Raw genomic sequence first — 23,792 nt, forward strand, 5'->3', positions numbered from 1 at the left:
ATGAATGTTACCTCTACTGTGTGTACTATGCTTGTTGTTAAAACATTTACAATGTTCTATTTTGATAGTATTATGAGGAAGTGTGATAGTGTAATTGAGACTGAATCAGGCTGTTCTTATTCAAAAAATAATGTCCAACTATTTACCTGCACCATCACTAAGATCACCTATTTCTTCCTCTGTAACATGGCCTGCCTCCACCCCACCTCAGCTCATTTGCACCTAAAAATCTCATCCCATTGAGATTTAACAAATCAACTGCACTCCTGGCCAATTTGTCATTTTCTGTCCTCTGTAAACTTGGGGTCATCCAAATTCTGTCTGCTGATATTCTGCATCATACCAAATCCTGGTCACATATTACCCCATACATACTGACCTACATAGGCCCTGGTTAAGTAATACTTTTGCTTTAAAATGTTCATCACTATTTTTGAATCCTTACCTGTTATAATAATCTACATCAGCTCAAAAATCTGAGATATCTTAAAGCATCCTTGATTTTAATTGCTGAACCATTAGTGCTTTCAGCTTCCTATGTCCTAAACTAAGGAATTTCCTCCCAAAACCTCTCCTCCTCTCTAGCTCACTTTCCTCTTTTAATTCAGTCTTTAAAGCCTAGCTAATTGATGAAGCTTCTGCAGGTCAGACTTAATCTTATGTTTTTGGGTTGTGTTTATTTTGTCAAGTTTCACAAAGGGTTTCACTTTGTGAGTCCTAGAGTTTTCTCACCATATTGTCCCAGATTTACCACATTAACTATCCAACCCACCCGTATAGCAACACTCTTGTCCAATGCTAGCCCTACTGTACCACTCAATGTACCCAGAAGAACTCTACTGCCAGAATGGACTAGCATCCTACATGCCGATATCATTTGTAAAAGGTTGTAGTGCTACTGGACAAGCACTGTTAGACTGGAGCTGCCCTGCACAGTTTGTGATACTTGTCCTGGACATAACAGATAAAGAGAAATTGGTGCTTCACTTTGTGGACAGGGATCTGGAAGTCCTGGTGGATGCAGAAGAACCCAGCCAATGTGGTCCATGTTTGTCACCAGGTAGTCTCAGTTGTCTGGAGGAATGCCCAAATGTTCAGGAAGGCCAATGACCTTTTATTTTCCATCACCACGAACTACTGCCATCTTCTCTCTGCTTTCTTTTACTGACTCCATTACTCTACCTTCCAATTTCCCACCAAAGTTCATGCTCCACCACTCTCACTATTGCTTGGAACTCCTTCCCTCATTCACTCTCACATGCCTCCCATATCATTAACCCTACATGGCCTCTATGTTGCTTTGGCCAATTGACCATCTCCACCACCCAGGTTTTTGATCTCAAGATGATATTCTTTAGTTAGTGCCATCAAACTTCTTTTGCTATCATTCAGGGAGAAAATGGGATAGAAAGAGCCAAGATGATTGGTGGGCTGTCCAACATTCAGCTCCTCACTCCTTACAAGGAGAGGATCTTATCTCTGACTGCCCCAAGTGACTGACTAACCGTGTTCAAGTCCTGGATGTTTATCAGAGGCTGCCCTTGAATTACCGTATTGGGACCCCTGACTGAAGGCTATTTAATTTGGCTGAGGACTGCTGACAACCACGACCAGTTTCCTGGACCTGTCTGTGATTGTGCTAAATAACAGGATGAGACAGAAATGCTCTAAGCCTGGGTATCTCTGGCTGAATGTGCAAAACACAGAAAGGCAAGACAGGGCTGTGATGCTGTGAGAAACCAGGTAGGCTCAAAATGAGTAAATGCTAAGGAAGCAGTGAATGGCCCAAAATGCTGCCTGATCCAATTTTTAAGCTGGGTGCCTGCCTCTGTACATATAGTATTCTTGCAGTAGCATTGCAACAATAGTTGTCAGTGCACCCCAATGTGCAGTTTTAAAGTGCAAAAGGGTACTGTAAGTGGAACAGAGATGTGCCATGATGACACTGGGAGACTGGCAAGTCTCCAGTACCAAAATCTGTGGATGTAAGTGTGTACATCTGTGCCCATGAACATGCCTTGGATTTTTTTGCCAGGTGTTTTTAGCATCTAATTCTTTTGTTCTTAGTGCCCAGTATGTACCTAGTAGGTGGTAGAATGGGACTGGCAAATTAATATGATTATATTTGGTAATAATGAAGGTAATAGTGAGTAGGTAATCCCTATCAATAGATCTCGCTCCACTAACTAACAAGAATATCATTTGGAGATCAAACACCTAGTTGGAAAATGAGACTTGTTGATCCTGACATCGAGAAAAGCCTCCTTTGATTTTACATATGATTTTCGCAAACTTCACGCCATAGCCCACATCATTCAGAGCCTGGGAAGATTCTGCCAAACAAGAGACTTTTGCTTATTAAAACCTTATAGATTGGAAAACTTCTTTTTCAGCTCACAGATGACCTGGCTGGCTCAGACAGAAGAATAGTTGTTCCTAGAAAAACAGTTACAAAATACGATTTGGAGACGCCAGTGTTGGGCGGGGGTGTACAAAGTTAAAAATCACACAACACCAGGTTATAGTCCAAAAGGTTTATTTGGAAGCACTAGCTTTCGGAGCGCTGCTCCTTCATCAGGTGATTGTGTTGTGTGAGTTACAAAATAGGTCAACTGAGTGTAAGAGTTTAGTTTGATAATTCCAGGCTAGAAGTGTTTGGTTAGAATTCTGAAGGTGTTATTTGAAGCTAAGAAAGTTTTTAAGCTCATTCATGTGAATAATCAAGAAAAAGGTTAGCAACCTCTCTAGATTGGAAATTGAAGGAGATAGTTAGGTCAAGCCAAAAGGTGTGATGGAGAAGGGAACTCTCTCTCTGGTCAGGACACAACGCAGGACAATGTAAAGCAGCCATTTGTAAGTACAGAAAATGTTCATACCGTCTTTAAAATTACAACCCTGTAATGAACTCTGTGTTCATAAGAATGAGCGATCATCAATCAGATGTTTGTAAATTGGAGATCCCATGTAAACTTTTGTTTTCATTTTAAATCAAATTGACAGCATAGCAGGTTTCTGTTTCGTTGAAAGAGCACCACATTAAAAATATCAGCTGGGATTATGACAATTAGCAAAACTAAAATGACCAGTACTTAATTGTATAATCACAGGCACATACAACACTTCTAGAAAATACTTTTAGTGCTTACATTATCATTCGGGTAGAGAACTCTGCTAATATTTTCAGCCAAATTTCTGTCCAACACTGCCTGGATATAGTCCCCAACATTAACTGTTGAAAAATAAACAAGTATGTTTGGTATATAGTGTAACAACATAGACATCTTTGATAGCAATTCCAAAACAAGAATAGAAATGTCAGCCATCAGTAAAACTAAATTGCAGTTACTGTCAAAATTAATGTATAGATGATGTATCACAGTTAAGGATTCTTGATTGTAATGTTTTGGCAGTTTCATTCCCGAAGCAACAACTTTGATTCACTCAACTAAGTAACAAAACATCAAACTCTTTAACTATTACACCAGTAATTGTGTAGACTTGGGAAATCTCCTACACCGAAAAGCCGACTTGTCAAATCACTCAGGACATTATTTAAAATCCTTTCGGCTCCCAATCTTTATCAAGTAGGTGGAAGCTTTGTAACATATAATTTTTCTTTTTCTTTAGTTCTCTGTCCATGGGCAGCCCCCCAGGGAGTCATAATCTCCACCTCAGATAGATCAAGGAGAGAGATCCCAAATCCACCCAGCTGGTATGAGGATTGAACTCCTTGCTGTCAGCACCAATTTAATCTACACTGGCCACCAGGCATTCATACCTATTTAGCAAATGGTTGCAGTGAGGTACAGTACCTTGCTGAATAATTGACTGTAAACACAAGATAAACTTCAAATTTCAAATGTTCTACAACTGCTATAGGAAGGATGTTGTGAAACTTGAAAGGGTTCAGAAAAGATTTATAAGAATGTTGCCAGGGTAGAAGGGTTTAGCTATAAGGAGATGTTGAATAGACTGGGAATATTTTACCTGGAATGTTGGAAGCTGAGAGCTGACCTTATAGAGGTCGATAAAATCATGAAGGGCATAGACAGGCTGAATAGCCAAGGTCTTTTCTCTGGGATAGGGGAGTCCAAAACTCGAGGGCATAGGTTTAAGGTGAGAAGAGAAAGATTTAAAAAGGACTCAGGGCAACCTTTTCACACTGAGGATAGTGCGTGTCTGGGACAAGCTACCAGAAGAAGTGGTGGAGGCTGGTACAACATCAATATTTAAAAGGAATCTGCATGGGTATATGAATAGCAAGAGTTTAGAGGGATATGGGCCAAATACTGGCAAATGGGACTAAATTTAATTTAGGATATCTGGGTTGGCATGGATGAGCTGGACTGAAGGATCTGCTTCTGTGCTGTACAAGTCTATGACTCTACGATTCCAAAATCTTCGGAGGGGTTGCAGGCATTTGCAAAGGAAATCAAACCTTTAAGCCTAGGCAGAGGCTCCTAAAGTGTCCTTAAGGAAGCAAGTGATACCTCTGATTGGATATTCTACTTGCCAATGTGCTGGATGGTGTATAGCTTTGGGAGAAGACCAGAAACATTTGTTGTTCTGATGCTTGTAGACTGGATTGAGGATGCATATCTGGTTATGGCATCCAGGGGCCTCAATACGAATAACCAATTGAACATTTGTGCAGGTAGATCCTCCAGGAAAAACTGGGATGAGGTGCAGAAGTTCAAAGAGGCCTGCAGTGGATCATTGCATACTGACAAAGGTTTTGGGGAGAGTGGTAGCTTGACAGAGACACATTATGAGTATGATAAATGTAAGCAAGCTAAAGGAGAGGACTGATCTCTCATGTTTGTGGAGCTGAAGTTATTCAGCTTCACCCTTAACTGGTCCTCACCCTTAACAATTTCTCCTTTGAATTCTCCCACTTCCTCCAGACCAAAGGGGTAGCCATGGGCACATGTATGGGCCCCAGCTATGCCTTTCTCTTTGTTGGCTACGTAGAGCAGTTGATCTTCCGTAATTACACCATCACCACTCCCCACCTTTTTCTCCACTGCATTGATGACTCCATTGGTGCCACCTCGTGCTCCCGCGAGGAGGTTGAGCAATTCATCAACTTCACCAACACATTCCACCCTGACCTTAAATTTACCTGGACCATCTCTGACACCTCCCTCCCCTTCCTGGACCTCTCCATCTCCATTAATGACGACCAACTTGACACTGACATTTTTTACAAACCCACCGACACCCACAGCTACCTGGATTACACCTCTTCCCACCCTACCTCTTGCAAAAATACCATCCTGTATTCCCAATTCCTCTGCCTCTGCTGTATCTGCTCCCAGGAGGACCAGTTCCACCACAGAACACACCAGATGGCCTCCTTCTTTAGAGACCGCTATTTCCCTTCCCACGTGGTTAAAGATGCCCTCCCAACACATCTCGTCCACATCCTGCACCTCTGACCTCAGACCCCACCCCTCCAAGCGTAACAAGGACAGAACGCCCCTGGTGCTCACCTTCCACCCTACCAACCTTCGCATGAACCAAATCATCCGCCGACATTTCCAAACAGACCCAGTGGTGGAACTGGTCCTCCTGGGAGCAGATACGGTGGAGGCAGAGGAATTGGGAATACGGGATGGCATTTTTGCAAGAGGTAGGGTGGGAAGAGGTGTAATCCAGGTAGCTGTGGGAGTTGGTGGGTTTGTAAAAAATGTCAGTGTCAAGTTGGTTGTCATTAATGGAGATGGAGAGGTCCAGGAATATATTTCCCTCCCCACCCCTTTCCGCCTTCCGCAAAGACCGTTCCCTCCGTGACTACCTGGTCAGGTCCATGCCCCCCTACAACCCACCCTCCCATCCTGGCACTTTCCCCTGCCACCGCAGGAACTGTAAAACCTGTGCCCACACCAACTCCCTCACCTCTATCCAGGGCCCTAAAGGAGCCTTCCACATCCATCAAAATTTTACTTGCACATCCACTAATATCATTTATTGTATCCGTTGCTCCCTATGCGGTCTCCTCTACATTGGGGAGACTGGGCACCTCCTAGCAGAGCGCTTTAGGAAACATCTCCAGGACACCCGCACCAATCAACCACACCGCCCCGTGGCCCAACATTTCAACTCCCCCTCCCAACTCTGCCAAGGACATGGAGGTCCTGGGCCTCCTTCACCGCCGCTCCCTCACCACCAGACGCCTGGAGGAAGAACGCCTCATCTTCCGCCTCGGAACACTTCAACCCCAGGGCATCCATGTGGACTTCAACAGTTTCCTCATTTCCCCTTCCCCCACCTCACCCTAGTTCTAAACTTCCAGCTCAGTAACTGTCCCCATAACTTGTCCGCACTTGTCCTACCTGCCTATCTTCTTTTCCACCTATCCACTCCACCCTCTCCTCCCTGACCTATCACCTTCATCCCCTCCCCCACTCACCCATTGTACTCTATGCTACTTTCTCCCCACCCCCAACCTCCTCTAGCTTATCTCTCCACACTTCAGGCTCACTGCCTTTATTCCTGATGAAGAGCTTTTGCCCGAAACGTCGATTTCGAAGCTCCTTGGATGCTGCCTGAACTGCTGTGCTCTTCCAGCACCACTAATCCAGAATCCACACTTTTCATAACCTAGGGTGATAGTTCATGACCTAATCAATACTCCAGTGGAAATAGGAAAATTCAGAATGTGTGTGATGTTGGGGTTGAAAGTTTAAGATATTTCTGAGTATCCTTGGGAAGCATCTTTAATGGCTAATATAAATAAACAATACATTACGAGGTTGACAGATGGGGCTCAAGGGTTTTTGACCTTGTTCCATGCATTCAAAGTGTACCAGCCTTTAGAGCAAGGTGTCATCCAAACGTCATCAAATCCGTGTACGCCAGCCCATAGTCCTCATAATGAAGAAAAAGGACCTATGTTCATTAACAGCCACTCAATACAAAGGCTGAAAAGGAAGAATCTCCAAGTTCTCAAAAGGTAGTTCTCTGCAGTCTCAATTTGGCCATAAATTAGAAACCAGCTATCTATTGTTTGATAAGATTTTGAAGACGTTCTATTCTGAATAAGCAAAAAGGTACTTTATGAATACATTAGAATTCCATTTGGGACCCTGCCACTTTCATGTGTGTGTCTGGATGAAATATTCACCTTTAGCTCAACGTTTGAACAGACTTTTGGAAGACTAGACATCATCTTAATTTGCTTTTCAAAATTGAAAGTAAAGCCTGTTAAGTGCCAACACTTCCAAACAAAAGTATGGTAGCTCTGACACTTATTTCCGAGTAAGATATTACTCCTGATGAGAAAATCCGACCAGGATAGAAGTGATGGTGAGAACTGCTTGGGTTCCTTGGTCTAGCTGTTCACGACTGGAGTCGAGAGTGTGGTGCTGAAAAAGCACAGCAGGTCAGGCAGCATCTGAGAATCAGGAATCATGAAGGGCTTTTGCCCGAAACATCGATTCTCCTGCTCGTCCGGATTCTGCCTGACCTGCTGTGCTTTGCCAGTTCCACATGCTCGACTCTAATATCCAGCATCTGCAGTCCTCACTTTCACCTTGTTCATGATTGGAGGTTTGCACAAGGCCATCTCTCTCCATGACTTGCAGAAGAAATCAGAAAATGATGAAGGAGCCAGTGGGAATAGATGTACAACACCTGATATGTCATGGAGCATCATGGGCAGGCCCCCAGCATGTGAAGACTCCTTTTGCGCCTTCAAGCAAATGCTGTCTCATCACCTGCTTTGGGTTACACTGTTTTCCATATCCTTTTCATATTAGAAATCAAAGCCAGCTTTCTTGACCTTGAAGTGGTGCTCTCACTTGTTCAAGGTCAGAAAAGAATGGTAATTGCTCATGTCAGTTTGAGTCTCAAGTTGAATGACAGCAATATGCAAAATGACCTCAAGTACGAAACTTAACCTGCTAGCTTTGAGAGGTCTGTTTCCCAGACATTCAGAGACATTCTAATCATTGCAAAGTTTGAACTGTTTATGGACAAGAACCCACTCAGCTATTTCCATATGTCGACCAAGCTTGCAAGAAGAAAGACCAATAGATCAGAGTTTCAAATCTTGATTCAAACAGTGCAGACTGAAGTATTGCACATGCAGATGCACAAAGTCATAAGACTGGCCCTGGGTGAAAACCAATCTCTGCTTAGGTGGAGGGAGCTATTTGCCTTTGCACATGCCCCAGGTGAAAGGGCACATTACAACTTTGATTTCTTATGCCTTTCAGACTAAGATTCATCCAACTCTCACCAATTAACTTATGAGTGAGATCCAAACCAGATCTAGAAAAGTAGAGCCAGGCATGGGTGTTACCTGAGCTATCTATCTTAAAAGAGGACTTTAAACAATTTCAGCTGATTGACACAGGCAGACTACACCAATGGAATTCTCAACACCCACTACCTGGCCCCAACTGATGAGGAGATAAAAACAGGCATGAAAACTGTTGAAATGCTGGAAGAGGACCAGGGAGAGGGATAGAGTACCCTATCAGCTGATTCATGACAATGAGAGAGTTGTACCAACTCATTCTTCCCAAGTGCCGGTAGTGGATCATGATCAGGTGTGACACCAAGCAACATAAAATTTGCCAGTAATGACCAGAGAACAGTATTACAGACCCTGGATAGCTGTTGATATTGATGACTATTATCAAAATTGTGAGAGATGTACTTTGGCCAAAGTAGGAAAGAAACTTTACACCAGCGTGGGATTTCTGGTTGCCATGGGACCTCTAAAGATCTTGCAATGGATACTATGGTCTGAGCCATTTTGAACTTATCATCGAGCTTATGCAGGTCATTCTCACCCCGGCCAAAGGCCTCAGTTATAACCAGAAGGTTAGTACATTATTGGTTTATCTGTTTGGGTGCTCCATGTTGGATTCAGGTGATCAGGGGTGCAACTTTGGAAGCAAGATCCTACAAGACTGTTGTAAAGACTAATGCATTGATGCTGATTGTATGCCTCCTAGAGAACTGACAGATCTAAATCCCAGTGTAGTTTATCATTCACAGAGGCTGGATCCCATGAAAAGTACTGGTGTAGACAAGGAGCTGAGAAAGTGCCTCCCAGCAAATGCTGGAGACCACGTTAATCCTTACCATTTGCTTAGATCAGTGATGCAGGAAGAGAATGTTGTCCAAAGGTTCCAAGCATGGCATAATCAAACCTGTTGAGCACAAATCTGCTTAATAAATGGTCATCTCGCTAAGTGTGTTTCAGGATGGTGATGGTGATAAGGGATGACAAGAGCTAAGGAACTCGAGTAGTCAACTTTTCCTCACTGGAGAGAAGGGTGTCTTCCTCACAAGGAGGCCTGATGTAGAGAGTATGGGACAGCCAAAGAATTTCCTCAACCAGATGTGAGCTACAGAATTATTTCCATGTACTCTTTTTGTTACAGTAACTTTAATTTCCCTTCATGTTTGCAAACTGATGCAAGTAGAATAAAGAATTCTTTCTTCAAGATCTTTGGCTGTGCATGTTGTTGAGGCCTACTGAAAAATGTACTGGAAATCAAGCCCCACTATTTCCAGAATCACCACAAATGTTAAAATTTAATGAAACTACCAACAATCAAATTCGTTTCCAACTGCCGTGTTATTCAGGATAAAAGCAAGCCATAAAAAAACTCTCAACATTGTAACATTCTTACTTTAACAAGAACAGTAAAAAAGACTTCTAAGCTATGTAACTTAAATTTTACCATCTTTTAAAATTCACTCTACATACACAGACACACAAAGAAAAACACCCATACAAGATGCAAATGTTAGGAGTGGAGAGAAATCAATCATAGGAAGAACACAATTCTTTTTTCAATCCTTTTGATTCTTCAAATTATGCCTTAATATTATCTGATGAGTCTGATCTGATTAGTTCACTGGTTACTTGGCCTTTCTTGTTGTTTATGGGCTTTCAAATTAATTCCTCCATCATCTCCAAATGTAGTTTTTTGGCTCTTCTGGCAGAATTTCAAGAGACCAACTTTATTGCTGTTACAACACAGTGGTGAATCCTTCTGTTAATTAAACCAAACACCCAGAGAAGCTCACCTCACCTCATAATCTATTAAAATGAGTGACAGAGAGCTCCCACATTCCACTATTTAAAGAAAATAATATCAATTTATTTTTAACTCTAAAAGTGAACATTAGAGTTCAACAACTATTCACAACTCTAAACCCCCCCTTTCTCTTAACTGCTTATTACCTGCCTCCAACTCTATAACAATTAGTTGTTCCAATAAGACACTTATTAAAATTACATCAACTTAATTTCAAAACTACACAGCCATTGTTGTCTTCGCTATCTGTCTTCTTCCGGCTGAAGATCTCTGTGGATCATCTTTCTTTTTACTGCGAATATGTTTCAAATGAAAAGGTACCTTTGATAGAGTGTTCCCTAATTTCTTGAATCTCTCTCAATGGCAGTTGCTTTTTCTCCAATTTTCAAAACCTCTGTATTTTTATATCCCCAAAAAGGGGCAACACGGTGGCTCAGTGGTTAGCACTGCTGCCTCACAGCGCCAGGGGCCTGGGTTCTATTCCTGCCTCTGGCAACTCTCTGTGTGGAGTTTGCACTTTCTGCGTGGGTTTCATCCGGGTGCTCTGGTTTCCTCCCACAGTCCAAAGATGTGCTGGTCGGGTGAACTGACCATGCTAAGTTGCCCACAGTATTAGATGTCTTAGTCAGGGGTAAATGTATGGGACTGGGTTTGGGTGGGTTGCTCTTCGGAGGGTCAGTGTGGACTTGTTGGGCCAAAGGGTCTGCTTCCATAACATCGGATCATCTCATTGGTTCAATGTTGGCAAATTCAAACTTGATTGGGTTTAGTATTCTGGGGCATAATTTAAACTTATTGGTTAAATTTGAATTTTTGTCAAAACAGCAACCAACTCAGGTATCCATTTCACAACCAAATGTTACACTTTTTCAATTTTCCAGTACATTCTGGGAGTGCCATCATAATCAGGTATACAGGTGCTTGTAATCTTTCAGTTCTGAACAGTATTCACTCTCTCTTAAAGGAACAGTACATACCTTCAACTTCATAACATAGAGGAACAGGGAAAAAAACTGATGCAGCTAGCTTTTTGGAGACTTTCTGCTTCTCTCTTTTTCAAACCCTTCACAGAATCTGTGTTAGATTGCAACTTGCTCAATCAGAGGGTTATTATTATGCTGAACTCTCCTGAGCCCAATAGCAAATGATGCCAATTTGTCTGGGCTCCATGTCCCAAAAAGATAACATGAGGCGGAATCTGAATGACAGATGGCAAGAAATCTAGAATCACATAAGGAATCCAGCAAGGCCTTTCTTGACAACACGAATAACCAGCTGCATTTTCTAAATAAGTCCGGGACATCAAAGTGAGATTCTCAACAGGCAAGAGTGAGATGCCTACTAAGGGGAGTGACTGCTTGTTACAGGCCTCATTAACTGCACAATGAAAAAAAGACTAATTGATTCACAACGATCTTCAGCCAGAGGTGCTGAATGAATGATCCATCTCAGTCTTCAGACACTCACAGCATTACTGATGCCAGTCTTTAGCCAATTTAATTCACTCTGTATAATATTTTAAAAAGTTTGGATGCACAGGATGCTGCAAAGGATATGGCCCAAACAACATTCCAGCAATAGTACTGAACTGGCCGCGCCCTCTGTCAAGTTGTTTCTGAACAGGTATAATACTGTACTTACCAACCATGTAGAAAATTGCCCAGGCATGTCCTTACCCAAAATACAGGACAATTCTTACTTAGCTAATTACCACTCCATCAGTCTAATCATGATCATCAATAAAATGATGGAAGGTGTCATAAACAGTGCCATCAAGCAACACCTACCTATCAATAACTTGCTCACTGACATTTTGTTTGGATTTGATCAGGACCACTCAGTTCCTGGTCCAAACATGGACAAAAAATCTAAATGCCAGTGCTGAGGTGAGAGTGACTGCCCTTGAAGTCAAGGTTGCATTTGATGGGAGTGTGACATCAAGGAACAATAGTAAAACTGGAGTCTATGGAAATTCGGGAACGCTATCCACTGGTTGGAGTCATAATTGACACAATGAAAAATGGCTCTGGTTGTTGGAGGTCAGCTATCTCAGCTGCAGGACATCTCCGCAGGAGTTCCTCATGGTTGTGTCCCTGGCTCAACCATTTTAAGATGCTTTATCAATGGTTTTCTCTTCATTAAAAGGTCAGAGGTGTAGTCACTCATGGATGGCTGCACAATGTAAGCATTATTTGTGACTTCTCAGATACTAAACAGGCCATGCCTAACTGTAGCAACATATTGACAATATCCAATTTTGGGCTGATGTGGCAAGTAACATGTGTTGCACACATGCTGGGTAATGACCATCTTCAACAAGAGACCGATCTAACCATCATCCTTTGATATTCAATTGAATCACTAAATCCCTCAATATCAATATCCTGGGGCTACCATTGATCAGAAACTGAACTGGATTAGTGATCTAAGCACTGTGGCTACAAGAGCAGGTCACAAGCCAGGAACCTGGCTGTGAGTTGCTCACCACCTCCCTCCCCAAAGTCTGTCCACCAACTACAAGGTACAAGTCAGGAACATGATGGAATACTCCCCACTTGCCTGGATGGAGATCCAATAACATTCAAGCAGCTTAATACCAACCAGGACAAAGCAGCCCGTTTGTGTGGCACCACATTCACAAGCATCCACTCCCTCCACCACTAGTGCTCATAATAGCAGTGTGTACTATCTACAAGATGCACTGTAGAAATTCATTGAGGCTTCTTAGCCTGCAACTTCCAAACCTCAATCATTTAGAATGACAAGGGTAACAGTTTCATGAGAACACCACCACCTGCTTGATACTCTGCAAGCCATATATCATCAAGACTTGGAAATATATAATCGGTTCTTCAGTGTTCTGGGTCAAAAATCTTGAAATTGCCTCCCAAATAGCATCATGGATGTACCTAAGCCAAATGGTCTGCAGCAGTTCAAATACTCACTACAACCGTCTAAAGGGCAACAAGGGATAGCTAATAAATACAGACCCAGCCACCAATGCCCCAATCATATGATTGAAAAAGAAATTTATCTCACTAATACCACCCATGAAGAGGAAACCAAACACCTAAATTCCTGACATGAAAGTCCGAACAGGATGTATCTGGCAACTCTAGCTTGCAGACTTGCTCCTCTGAACCAACATCTTAGATAACCGGCAATAAGATCTCAGGACACACTCCAAGGCACTGGCCACACTCTCACCGCTTGACAAATGCTAGCATCCGACATCTGCCAGTCTCTCCGCACCTGCATGGCATCTCTTGAATCTACTCACAGGATGATTTAGAGTGTGTATCAGCTTCCAAAAAAGGAGAGTGCATAGCACGAGAGTGACCAAATAGAGCCCCAAGGCAAAGCAATTTCCTTACTTTAAAACTGTCTTTTGTTTAATTTGGGTCATGATTAATATGATGTGTGATGTCATAGGAAATAGAACCATTAATAGCTGCAGACTGCATTTGGCTGGTGTTTACATGGAAAATGTAGCCCTTGTGTTCCCTAGCCATCCTCTTCCTAGTAATTTGTTCTGAATATGCTTCACTCCCTTCATTTCACCCACACCAGTTCCTCCTACCCTAACATTTTAATCACTCCGGTCATTACCTTTTGCCTTTTCCACTCTAAGATATTGACCCAATTCCTGTGTACCTTCAAGATGTTTGTCATTCACCTTATTCATAGTTGTCTATTCATTGCTTCCCTAATACAACACTTCACCAAGGATAGGTAGAGAGACTAAGGGCTCCTAGTCCTTTATCAATCTTCTTCCCTCCTTATTACTAAGTTTCCTTTGTGTTTCTGCAAAAGTCTTTGTACGATTCCAAAATACAAATTTAGTATTCATTACTTAAAGAAGGAGAGGAAAGATATTTCATTTTGTGTATCTCTTTTTCTTTGTCTCATAGCTCTCAGAAATTGGAACCTCTACTCAGATGTAAAACAGTTACAGAATTTACGTTTTCTTCAAGAAAACATTGATCAGAATTTCAAATAAGGGTCAGAACAGTTACTAAAATATCTTTCTTTAGCTCAACATAATCTTGTTGGTTGGCTTGTTATTACTTACAGTAAAAATACCTAACTGCATTTTTAATTGGAGAGGGGTATAGCCTCTTGCAATAATCAAAATTAAACACTTTGCTATGGTCAACAGAGGAGGTTGTTCAGAAGGAAGCCAATTCACCCCTTTGCACCTGGTGATAACAGTAGACAAAACACAAATGGCTCAACATAGCTTATATTTTGAAGTCGCAGACTTTTAGAAGGTAACAGCACAGAAGTGGACCATTCAAATCATCAAGTCTCTGTCGTGGTTTATCTCCCTGTATTTTAATGCAACTACCAATATTCCTTAATATACTTGTGAATATCTCCTACACATAATGATTACTTTTCTAATATCGGGGCTGTTCACTTTCTAGAAATACTTACAGTGATGCAAGTGGAAGTCATTTGGTGCTTTGGCAGACCACAGCCTCATAGTGTTCACAGTGTTGTTCAGATATCCTGGCACTGGAGTATCATACGGTATGGCAAGAACTACCTGCAGGTTTAGCAGCAGCACAAAAAGCATTGTAATTTCAATACAGGAATTATTATCTTCCTGCTGAAATGAAGAGTACACATGTAAAATGCGAATAATTTATATTTTTCTTTATAGATGTATTTTCAACATTTTCCATTATCAGTCAAATGTATAGATTTTCTATGTTTTCCTTTTTGATTTTGTTTGCTTGTCATAAATTATAACACACAGAAATTAAAATTGCCCTCATATTTATTCTTTCATACTAAAGTCCGGACCTCATACTTCAGCAGAAATAACAACTTTATTTTTGATGAGGAGGTGCTGGTGTGGGGTCTGGGGTGGACAAAGTTAAAAATTACACAACACCTGATTAGCTACCTGACCAAGGAACAGTGCTCCAAAAGCTAGTACCGTACTTCAAAATAAACCTATTGGACTATAAACTGGTGTTGTGTGATTTTTAATTCTATTTTTGTGAAATTAGTCTTAATTCTTGATCTCTATCATAAAAGTTTAAAACATGTACTGTTGTCTCATCAATGTGTCACTGTTTAATTATCTTACAGTGAAAGACTTGTAGCAAGACTTTTTTATTCTTGTGCTCTGATAAAGTAGTTGGTACAAATGATAAATAACATTACTAAATTAAAACTGAACTATATAATTCCAGAAGTTCAGACATAAAATTGATGGGTGCAAAAACCTTTAGGAAACATCTTTTAACCTATAGCTTTAAATTTAAATGACTTAAATCTTTAAATTTTCCAGATGCTCCATGTCCACCTATGTGTATTTAAAGTAATTACATTATAAAGGTGTATGCAATTAACAGTTATCATGGCTAATTCTTCTCTGCCTCAATTCTGCCTACCTTCTACATTTCCCTTGATTCCCTGAGAATAAAAATATAGCCATTCCAATCTTGAATAGATCCAATGATGGATCATTCACCATCCTCTTAATGAAAAACATTCTCCTCATCTCAATTGTAAATGATCAGCCCTTACCTATAGACTTTGCTCGTCCTATATTCCCTAGCCAGATGAAAAATATCGTCAATAGCCACCCCATCGAGTCCATTCAGAATCTTCAATTTTACAGTGAGCTAACCTCGCATGCTTTTAAACCCTAAACAGTAATTGTCTATTTCCAATTTATTCTGCCTCTCATCACACAAGTCTCTTATTGCATGAACTAATCTGGTCAACCTTGGATATATCTTAGATATCTCTTAGATATATCTCTTAGATACAGACCAAAACTATGCACAGGTATTCCAGATGTGATCTTACAAAAGTTCTATACAAATGTAGCAAAACTTTGTCATTCTTGTGCTCTGATAAAATAGTGGGTACATATTATAAATGATATGACAAAGACTCAATAACATGAAAGTTGTAGAACACTGGAAATTTAGACACAAAATACACAGGTACAAAAACCTACAGAAAACATATTTCAAACCATAACTTTCAACTTAAAGTAATGTATTGAAAAACAGGACATTTATCTTTAAATTTTTCAGATGCTCAATATCAACCTACATGTGTAAAAAGTAATTACAGGTAAGTGTCAAATGAGTCAACAATGACAATATAACAGGATTAACCATTAACATCAAGCCACTTTGCATTTTTTATTCATTCATGATTGGCTCCATTTAAGGCAAAATGTATTGCTCAACCTGAAATACCTTTGAAAATGCGGTGCAAAACAGCAACTGTTGCCTTTCATAGGTAGTCACCGGCAGTGCTGTTAGGGAACCAATTTGAGGATTTTTCCCCAACGACAGAGAATGGTGAATAGTCAGGATGGTGTGTGGCTTAAAGCGGAACTTTAGGTGATACTCCCAAGTACATACAAGTCAGGAATCCTTTATCACGAGAGAAGATATTTTCATTTTTTTGGGTCCACTGAAGCTCGTTTGGTTCTATTTGTGCCTTTGGGAGAAAACTTCACTTCGCCTGAATAGGCTTAAACGTAAAATTCTTTTCCAAAGGGGCCCGAACAGACCAACAAGCATGCTGAATTTGGAAACAGAATTTGCTCCACAGTCTGTTAAGGTCAAGGAGTTTTTTCGAACGAATCTAAACTCAGTACGTCAACAAGAATACACTGAAAGACCTTTGATTTTTAAGCCTTTTCAGTTTTCAGATGAATGCATAGGCTATTGACCTTGTCTATCTGAATGATAAAGATTGTTGGTTTGAAAGGTGTTGTCAAATGAGACTCGGTGAGATACTGCAGTGCATCTTTTCGATAGTATGCACTGCTGCCACTGTGTTGGTGGTGAAGGGAAGTGTGAAAAGTAGTGGATAAGGTGCCAGTCAAACAGGCTTCTTTGTACTTAGAAAACTGATTAAGATTAATATTAAAATGGACATTAATAGCATTAGAGAAGTCAAAATATAGATATGAGTACCTTTCCTGAGCGTAATGTGAAATGTAGCCAATACTACAGCAAGGTGGGATATATGGTCAATTCTGTGGGAACTTAGCTAAAAATAGAAATTGTTAAGCTTAACAACCTTCACCAAGTTGAATCCCTTGAGGTGATAAGTGAGCAATCAGGAGGGGCCTCAGAGATAACAACACTTCACTGGGTTAACGAGAGCTAAGTGTCTCTGGTGGAACCTAAACTTGCTAAGAGTTAGCAGAGAGTTTCCAAGCAACTGTTATTTGAAAGCAATATTGACAACTTCTTCCCACTTTGCTGATGATTGAGAGTAGACTGTCAGGGCTTTAATTGGTCAGGTGGATGCATCCTGTGTGTGTGGACAAGTCATACATGACAACTTTCCCCATTGCTGATGCCAGTGTTGTAGCTGTATTGGAACAGCTTGGCTAGGGGTACAGCTAGTTCTAGAGCACAGGTCTTTACTCCTATTGGCAGAATTTTTATCAGGGCCCATAGCTTCACAGTAATTAATGCCTTCAGGTGTCTCCTGAGATCATATGGAGTGAATTAAGTTGGCTGAAGACTGGGATATCTGCTGATGTTGCTTCAGGAGGAGGATAATTCAGTGACCACTTCTGGCTTAAGATGAGCATAAATGCATCAGGCTTGTCTTTTGCACTAATATGGTGGGCTCCCCATCATTGAAGGAGCTATTCATGGAGATTCCTCCTCTTCTTAATTGTTTAATTGTCCACCACCATTCATAACTGTATAGTTTTGACCTCATCCGTTGGTTGTGAGATCTCTTGGCTCTGTCTATTGCTGTCTGGCATTCAAGTTGTTATGTGTTGTAGCTTCAGCAGGTTAACAGCTCATTATTAAGTATGCCACAGCTACTCCTGTTATGCTACCTAACACTCTTCCTTGAACTACAATTAGCGCTTGGCTTGGTGATAGTGATAGTTTGAGAGGAATGCCAAGTTATGAAGTTACAAATTGCAGTTGAATACAAGTTAGCTGCTGCTGCTGGCCTATAGTGCCTCATGGATGCCTAGTTGCTAGATCTATTCAAAATATATCAATTTCAGCATGGTGGTAGTACCACACAACATGATGGTGGGTACCCACAATCAGAAGGTGGGACCTTGTATCCACAAGAAATGTATGATGGTCACACCTACTGATACTTTTCATGGAGAGATGCATGTGTTTGAGGTGTTCAGGACAAGGTGAAGTACATTTTCAACACCTTCAAATTGTGAACCCAGTCCCACGTCTTTCTTTTCTTTTAGCTTTACTTATTACATTCTCTGTTACCACGTCAATCTCCCCTCACCCCATCCTAGTGGGGCTGCCTAGCAGTTCGACACACCATTGTTCTGTCATTCTCACATTCTGATCACTTAATCTGAGCTATCAACATCCTTTCTCCCCCACACTCCACCCTTCCCACCCCCTCCAACAATTGCATAAATACTGCCCACTTCACACTTCACATAAGCTCTGATGAAGAGTCATCTAGATTCGAAATGTTAGCTTGCTTTCTCTCCATGGATGCTGCCTGACCCGCTGTGATCTCCAGCATTTTTTGTCTCCAGTACATTTTCCCTTCTATTGGTTCCCTCACCACCTGCTGCAGATCGGTCTTAGAGTCATACAGAACAGAAATAGGCCCTTTGGCCAAACTGATCCATGCCAACCAGATTTCCCAAACTAAACTCGTTCTATTTGCCTGTGTTTAGCCAATTTCCCTTGAATCACTTCCTCTCCATATACCTATTTCATAATTTTCTCAATACATTACTTTAAGTTGAAAGCTATGGTTTGATTGTTTTCATTCTACCCACTTCCTCTGGTAGCTCATTTTATTTAGGCACCGACATTTTTCCGAAAAAGTTGCCCCTTAGGTCTGTTATGGATCTTTCAAAATACTTTAAGAAGGTAGCCCTGACCCTAACTTTTTCTTATTTCAAAGGCAGATGTGAAGTGGATATTCCAGAAGTAATGCAACTGGTCAAAACATTCAGCTTTAAGCAAACCTGAGTTTATTTACACACTATGAGCAAAAGAAATCAGAATTTAGAACAATTTGAAAACCCAACCGACATGAAATCGCAACTTAACGAAGGAGCTGTTCCAATACCTGCATCGTTGCAAAAACATACCCCTTGATAAAAGGTAAATTCAAACTCAGGTTCTTACAACCAAGAAGATTCCAGAGAGAAAATTCAGGCAAGAAACATTTCTTGAAGCATGGAATGTTTTTTCACAGCAACAGCTTCTTTGCTACCTGCAGTTTCTGACTGCCTGCTAAAAGAAACCAAACTAGAAAAAAAACCTGAACTGGGAGAACTGGTCACTCCCCTGCCATTGTTTAAAGTCGCCACTTCCAGACTTAGCAGCACCTCTGCCTTTACAACCCTTCTTGAAAAAGACCAATGACAAAATAACCTTATTGAAGGGGCAGCGTTGGCACACCCTTAAAAATTTAATTTTGATAAATGCTGCAAATGTTCCTTCCAAGTGCGACTAAAAATTACCAGTTCGTCAATATACACCACAATTGGGTAAGCTAGAAATGACTTTATTAGCTCGTCTTTGAAATGTGGCTGGTACATTTTTCATACCAAATGGCAGGACTTTAAATTGATACGGTCTATCTGGTGTTACGAAAGCCGAAATTATCTTCGCTCTTTCGGATAAAGGTACTTACCAGTATCCTCTGAGTAAGTCCAACTTAGAAATATAAGTTATTTCAATACAGTCTTCCAAAGGTAGAATTGGGTATGAATCAGACTTTGTAACTGCATTGACTTTGCGATAGTCCACACATAACTATTGGGTATCATCTAGTTTTGGTACCATTAGTATGGGTGAGCTTTAGTCACTGCAACTCACTTCAAGATTGTTTCCTTGGAGTATGCGTTCAATCTCTTTTTGAAACTGTGCCAACATTAGCGTGTTGCCTCTATAAGGATGTTGCTTAATTGCAACTGCATTTCTTATACAGGTTTTTCGCTTTACACCAATTCGCTTTTACAAAAGACCTACTTTAGTACCTGTTTTCGCTAACCGAAAGAGGACTTCACTTTAACGAAAAAGCATGTGCAGTGAGAGTGATGCCCCAAGCGCCTTCCCCGGGAACTACACTCAGCATTTCAGTATCAAGCCGCCATAGCTTTGAACTGTGTCTGTGAGCATCTGTACTTTATCTCGATTTATTTTGTGCATCGGTTAGCAAGATGTGTCCTAAGGTATCCTGTACCTCCCACCATCCCAAATTCTGATGTTAGTGCTAGTTTAGCTTTTATATGTTATTTGGTATAATTTTGGTAGGTTATTTTTTGGGCCTGGGAATGCTCAAAAGTTTTTCCCATATAAATTAACGGTAATTGCTTCTTCACTTTAGGCCATTTCGGCTTTTAATGGTTTCATAGAAACGCTCTACTTTCGGATAGCAGGGTACACCTGCATCTACATCATGCATAAATAAATTAGTACTTCGCAGTTTATTCCCACATATTTCCCCATGCGTAGCAATAACTCTTTCAGGTCATTTAGATTTTCCTCTGGGAGGTAACTTAGTATATTATCCCAATTTTTGACAACTTCCTCATTGTCCAATTTAATTTGAGGAACATCCAAATCAGAATCCTCTGAACTTGGTTCTTTACTCTGTGTTGTAACAAGTAATGTATTCTCCTTTTGCTTTCCTTCCCTATCAAAATATCTTTTGAGCATATTCACAAGACATACTCTCTGAGATTTCTTTGTGTCTGGAGTCCTAATCAAATAGTTCACCTCACTCAATCTCCTTTCAACTTGATAAGGTCCATTAAACCAAGCTTTTAAAAGTTCATCTATCACTGGAAGTAACTTTATCTCAATTAGCAAAATTGTGACTTTTTGATTTCTTGCCTGTTTCCTGTTTCATTGCACAGTGTGATATTTTTAAATGCTGTCTAACCAACTCCTCTGCTCTATTTAACCATTCCCTAAAATGTGGTACATAGTCGACATATGTGGTCTCTGAATTCTGCTTACCAATTTTTCCTTAATTAATTTTAGTGGTTCTCCTACTTCATGCCCCAAAACTAATTCAAATGGACTGAATTTGGTCAAATCGTTTGGTGCATCTCCATTAGAAAAAGTACAAACAGAATTCCTTTATCCCAATCATCTGGATAGTCTTGACTATCAGTGCTCAACATGGTCTTTAGCATCTGATGCCACCTTTCTAGCAGTCTCTGTGATTCTGGATGGTTCGCAGTGGATATGAATTGTTTTATTCCCAAATTGTCCAAAACTTCCTTGAATAATTTTGAAGTAAAGTTTGAGCCTTGATCTGACTGTAACCTCTGTTGGTAGTCTGTTTCTCATGAAAAATTTGAATAACTCTTTTACAATCCTTTTAGCTGTGATACTGCATAAAGGAATAGCCTCTGAAAATCTAGTGGACACATCCATTATTGTTAACAAATACCAATTCCCACTTTTTGTTTTGGGTAGGGGTCCTATGCAATCAATTAAGATTCTAGTAAAAGATTCCTCAAATGTAGGAATGGGTCTCAAAGGAGCAGGTTTTATTATTGCCTGCGGTTTACTAAATATCTGACATGTACAACATGTCTGGCAAAATTCAACTACATCCTTATGCAATCCCGGCCTGTCAAAATATTTTTGTATTTTAGCTTAAGTTTTTCTTACCCTTAAATGACCTCTTATTGGAAGTTTGTGCACTACCCGCAAAAACTCTTTTCAATAGCCCACTGGTAATATGACTTCATGAACTTCCTCCCATTTCTCATCTGCCTGAATATGTCTCCATTTTCTAATTAAGACATCATTTATAAGATAATAGCACTCAGGGATATATTTGGATTCTTCTTTTGTGCATGATTTTTGATACAATTGCTTCAGTTTTACATCTTTCTATTGTAACTCAGATATCTACATTGTCCTCCACCTGTTCCTGGTTTGTCTCAACAGATATGGTCTCTGATAGTTCAACTTCAACTTCCTTATCTGTATTCTTTGATTCCCCCTCCTGTTTCAACTGATGACTTTGTGAATTTGTTACCACACAGTCAGGAAAAATCCCAGGGTATGCTTCCTATAGTACCTCAGTTGCCTAATTTTCCACTGGCTTTTCAACCACAGTAGGCAGCTCGTCTACCTGTGACCCAGCTATATCATTAGCAAGGATAAATTGTATTCCTGGAGCTGAGAGTTCTTCCAGTGCTCCAACTACCACTTCTCCATTTTTCACTGGACACTCTAACCTCACTCCACATAATTTAGCAATTCTGGCCTCACCATGAATTCCACATGCTAGTACCTTTTCTGGCAATAGTCCTTCGGAATTACAAACCTCTCATCTCTCACTGTCAAAGATTGGCATCATCCTGTATCTCTTAATACTGTGGGGAGAAAGTGAGGACTGCAGATGCTGGAGATCAGAGCTGAAAATGTGTTGCTGGAAAAGCGCAGCAGGTCAGGCAGCATCCAAGGAACAGGAGAATCGATGTTTCGGGCATCAGCCCTTTTTCAGGAATGATGTGACCTTTTTACCTGCTGCTCCTGACTATGCAAGTAAACCTTACCTTTGCAGGTACAGAGGAACCTTGATTATCTCAATGGGATGGGTGGGCACTATTTTGTTCGGATAATTGATTATTCAGTCAATTGATTTCCTCTGGGGCTCTGAGTTTTCTGTGAAGTCTGCTCCCCATTCAGGAGACTAAGCAGTAGCACACTGTGCGCTATAGATCAAATCCTCCAACCCTGGCAACATCCTTGTAAATCTTTTCTGAACATTTTCAAGTTTTACAACAGCTTTCTGAAAGGAAGGAGACTTACTTCATGGAAAACCTTCAGACTTCGGAACTTTTCGGATTTTGGGATTTCGGATAAAGGGTTGTTTACCTGTACATCCTTCTCATTAAGTTGAGGCAATGCTAGGATATATTTAAACAGATCCCCACCAGGCTACAATGTGTTTGTTCGTCCTTACTACTTTCTTCACTAAGCTTACCTTCTATCTTTACCTCCATCCTTTGAAGCCAATTTTCCTAAGCGCCAATTTAAATGAAGTTCAAACTCTCTCTCTTTCTCCCTTTTCTCTCTTTCCTCTTTCTCCTTTTGTTCTGCTAAAGTGATTCTGTTCCTTTCTTTTTGGCCAACTTCTTTAGGGCAACTTGTTCTTTTTCTCTTTCCTCTGTTTTCAATTGTAATTCAAACAGTTTCATTTCTTTTTCTCTTTCTTTTTCTTTTGCCTCTAACTCAAGCTGCTTAATTTTCAATTGGATTTTAACCATTTCCAAATATTCTGATGGCATTTCCAGCAAATTTAAATGCTGAGCTATTGCTGTAATTATCTCTTCTTTTCTCATGGATGAATGGAACTCCAACCTCAGCTTGTCTGCAGATTCCAGCAGCCTTGCCTTATTCACCTTTTCTAAAGTCCCCAAAGTCACTCCTTCCACTCCCAGAAAACTATTAATGACTGAAAGAGCCATTACTATATCAAATGTACAATATAAATTCTACCAAGAACCCCCAATCTGTTGTGGACCAGGCCAGATCCCCTGAAAACATTTTGAGAGGGTAGCCCAGAACCTAACTTTTTCTTAAGTCAAAGGCAGTTTTCCAGGACTGATGCAACTGGTCAAAACAATCAGCTTTAAGCAAAACTGAATTTACTTACACACTACAGTTGAAACACGAACAAAAGAAAATAGAATTTAGAATAACTTAATTTTTTGAAAACCCAACCGACTCAAAATCGTAACTTAAGAAG

General features: G+C 40.5%; 1 protein-coding gene across 1 annotated transcript in view; it reads right to left on the minus strand.

Moving 5' to 3' along the window:
* The window catches only part of pygl (phosphorylase, glycogen, liver), a 125,492-nt gene that overhangs the window by 61,386 nt on the left and 40,314 nt on the right, over positions 1-23,792 (minus strand). Inside the window, exons 6-7 of the mRNA XM_072568688.1 lie at positions 14,499-14,610; positions 3,147-3,229 (exon numbers count right to left, since the gene is read on the minus strand). Of these exons, the coding sequence (XP_072424789.1) occupies positions 3,147-3,229; positions 14,499-14,610 (195 nt within the window). The remainder of the gene's footprint in view (positions 1-3,146; positions 3,230-14,498; positions 14,611-23,792) is intronic.

This window comes from Chiloscyllium punctatum, chromosome 4 (genome assembly GCF_047496795.1).
Source record: "Chiloscyllium punctatum isolate Juve2018m chromosome 4, sChiPun1.3, whole genome shotgun sequence".
Classification (NCBI taxonomy): domain Eukaryota; kingdom Metazoa; phylum Chordata; class Chondrichthyes; order Orectolobiformes; family Hemiscylliidae; genus Chiloscyllium; species Chiloscyllium punctatum.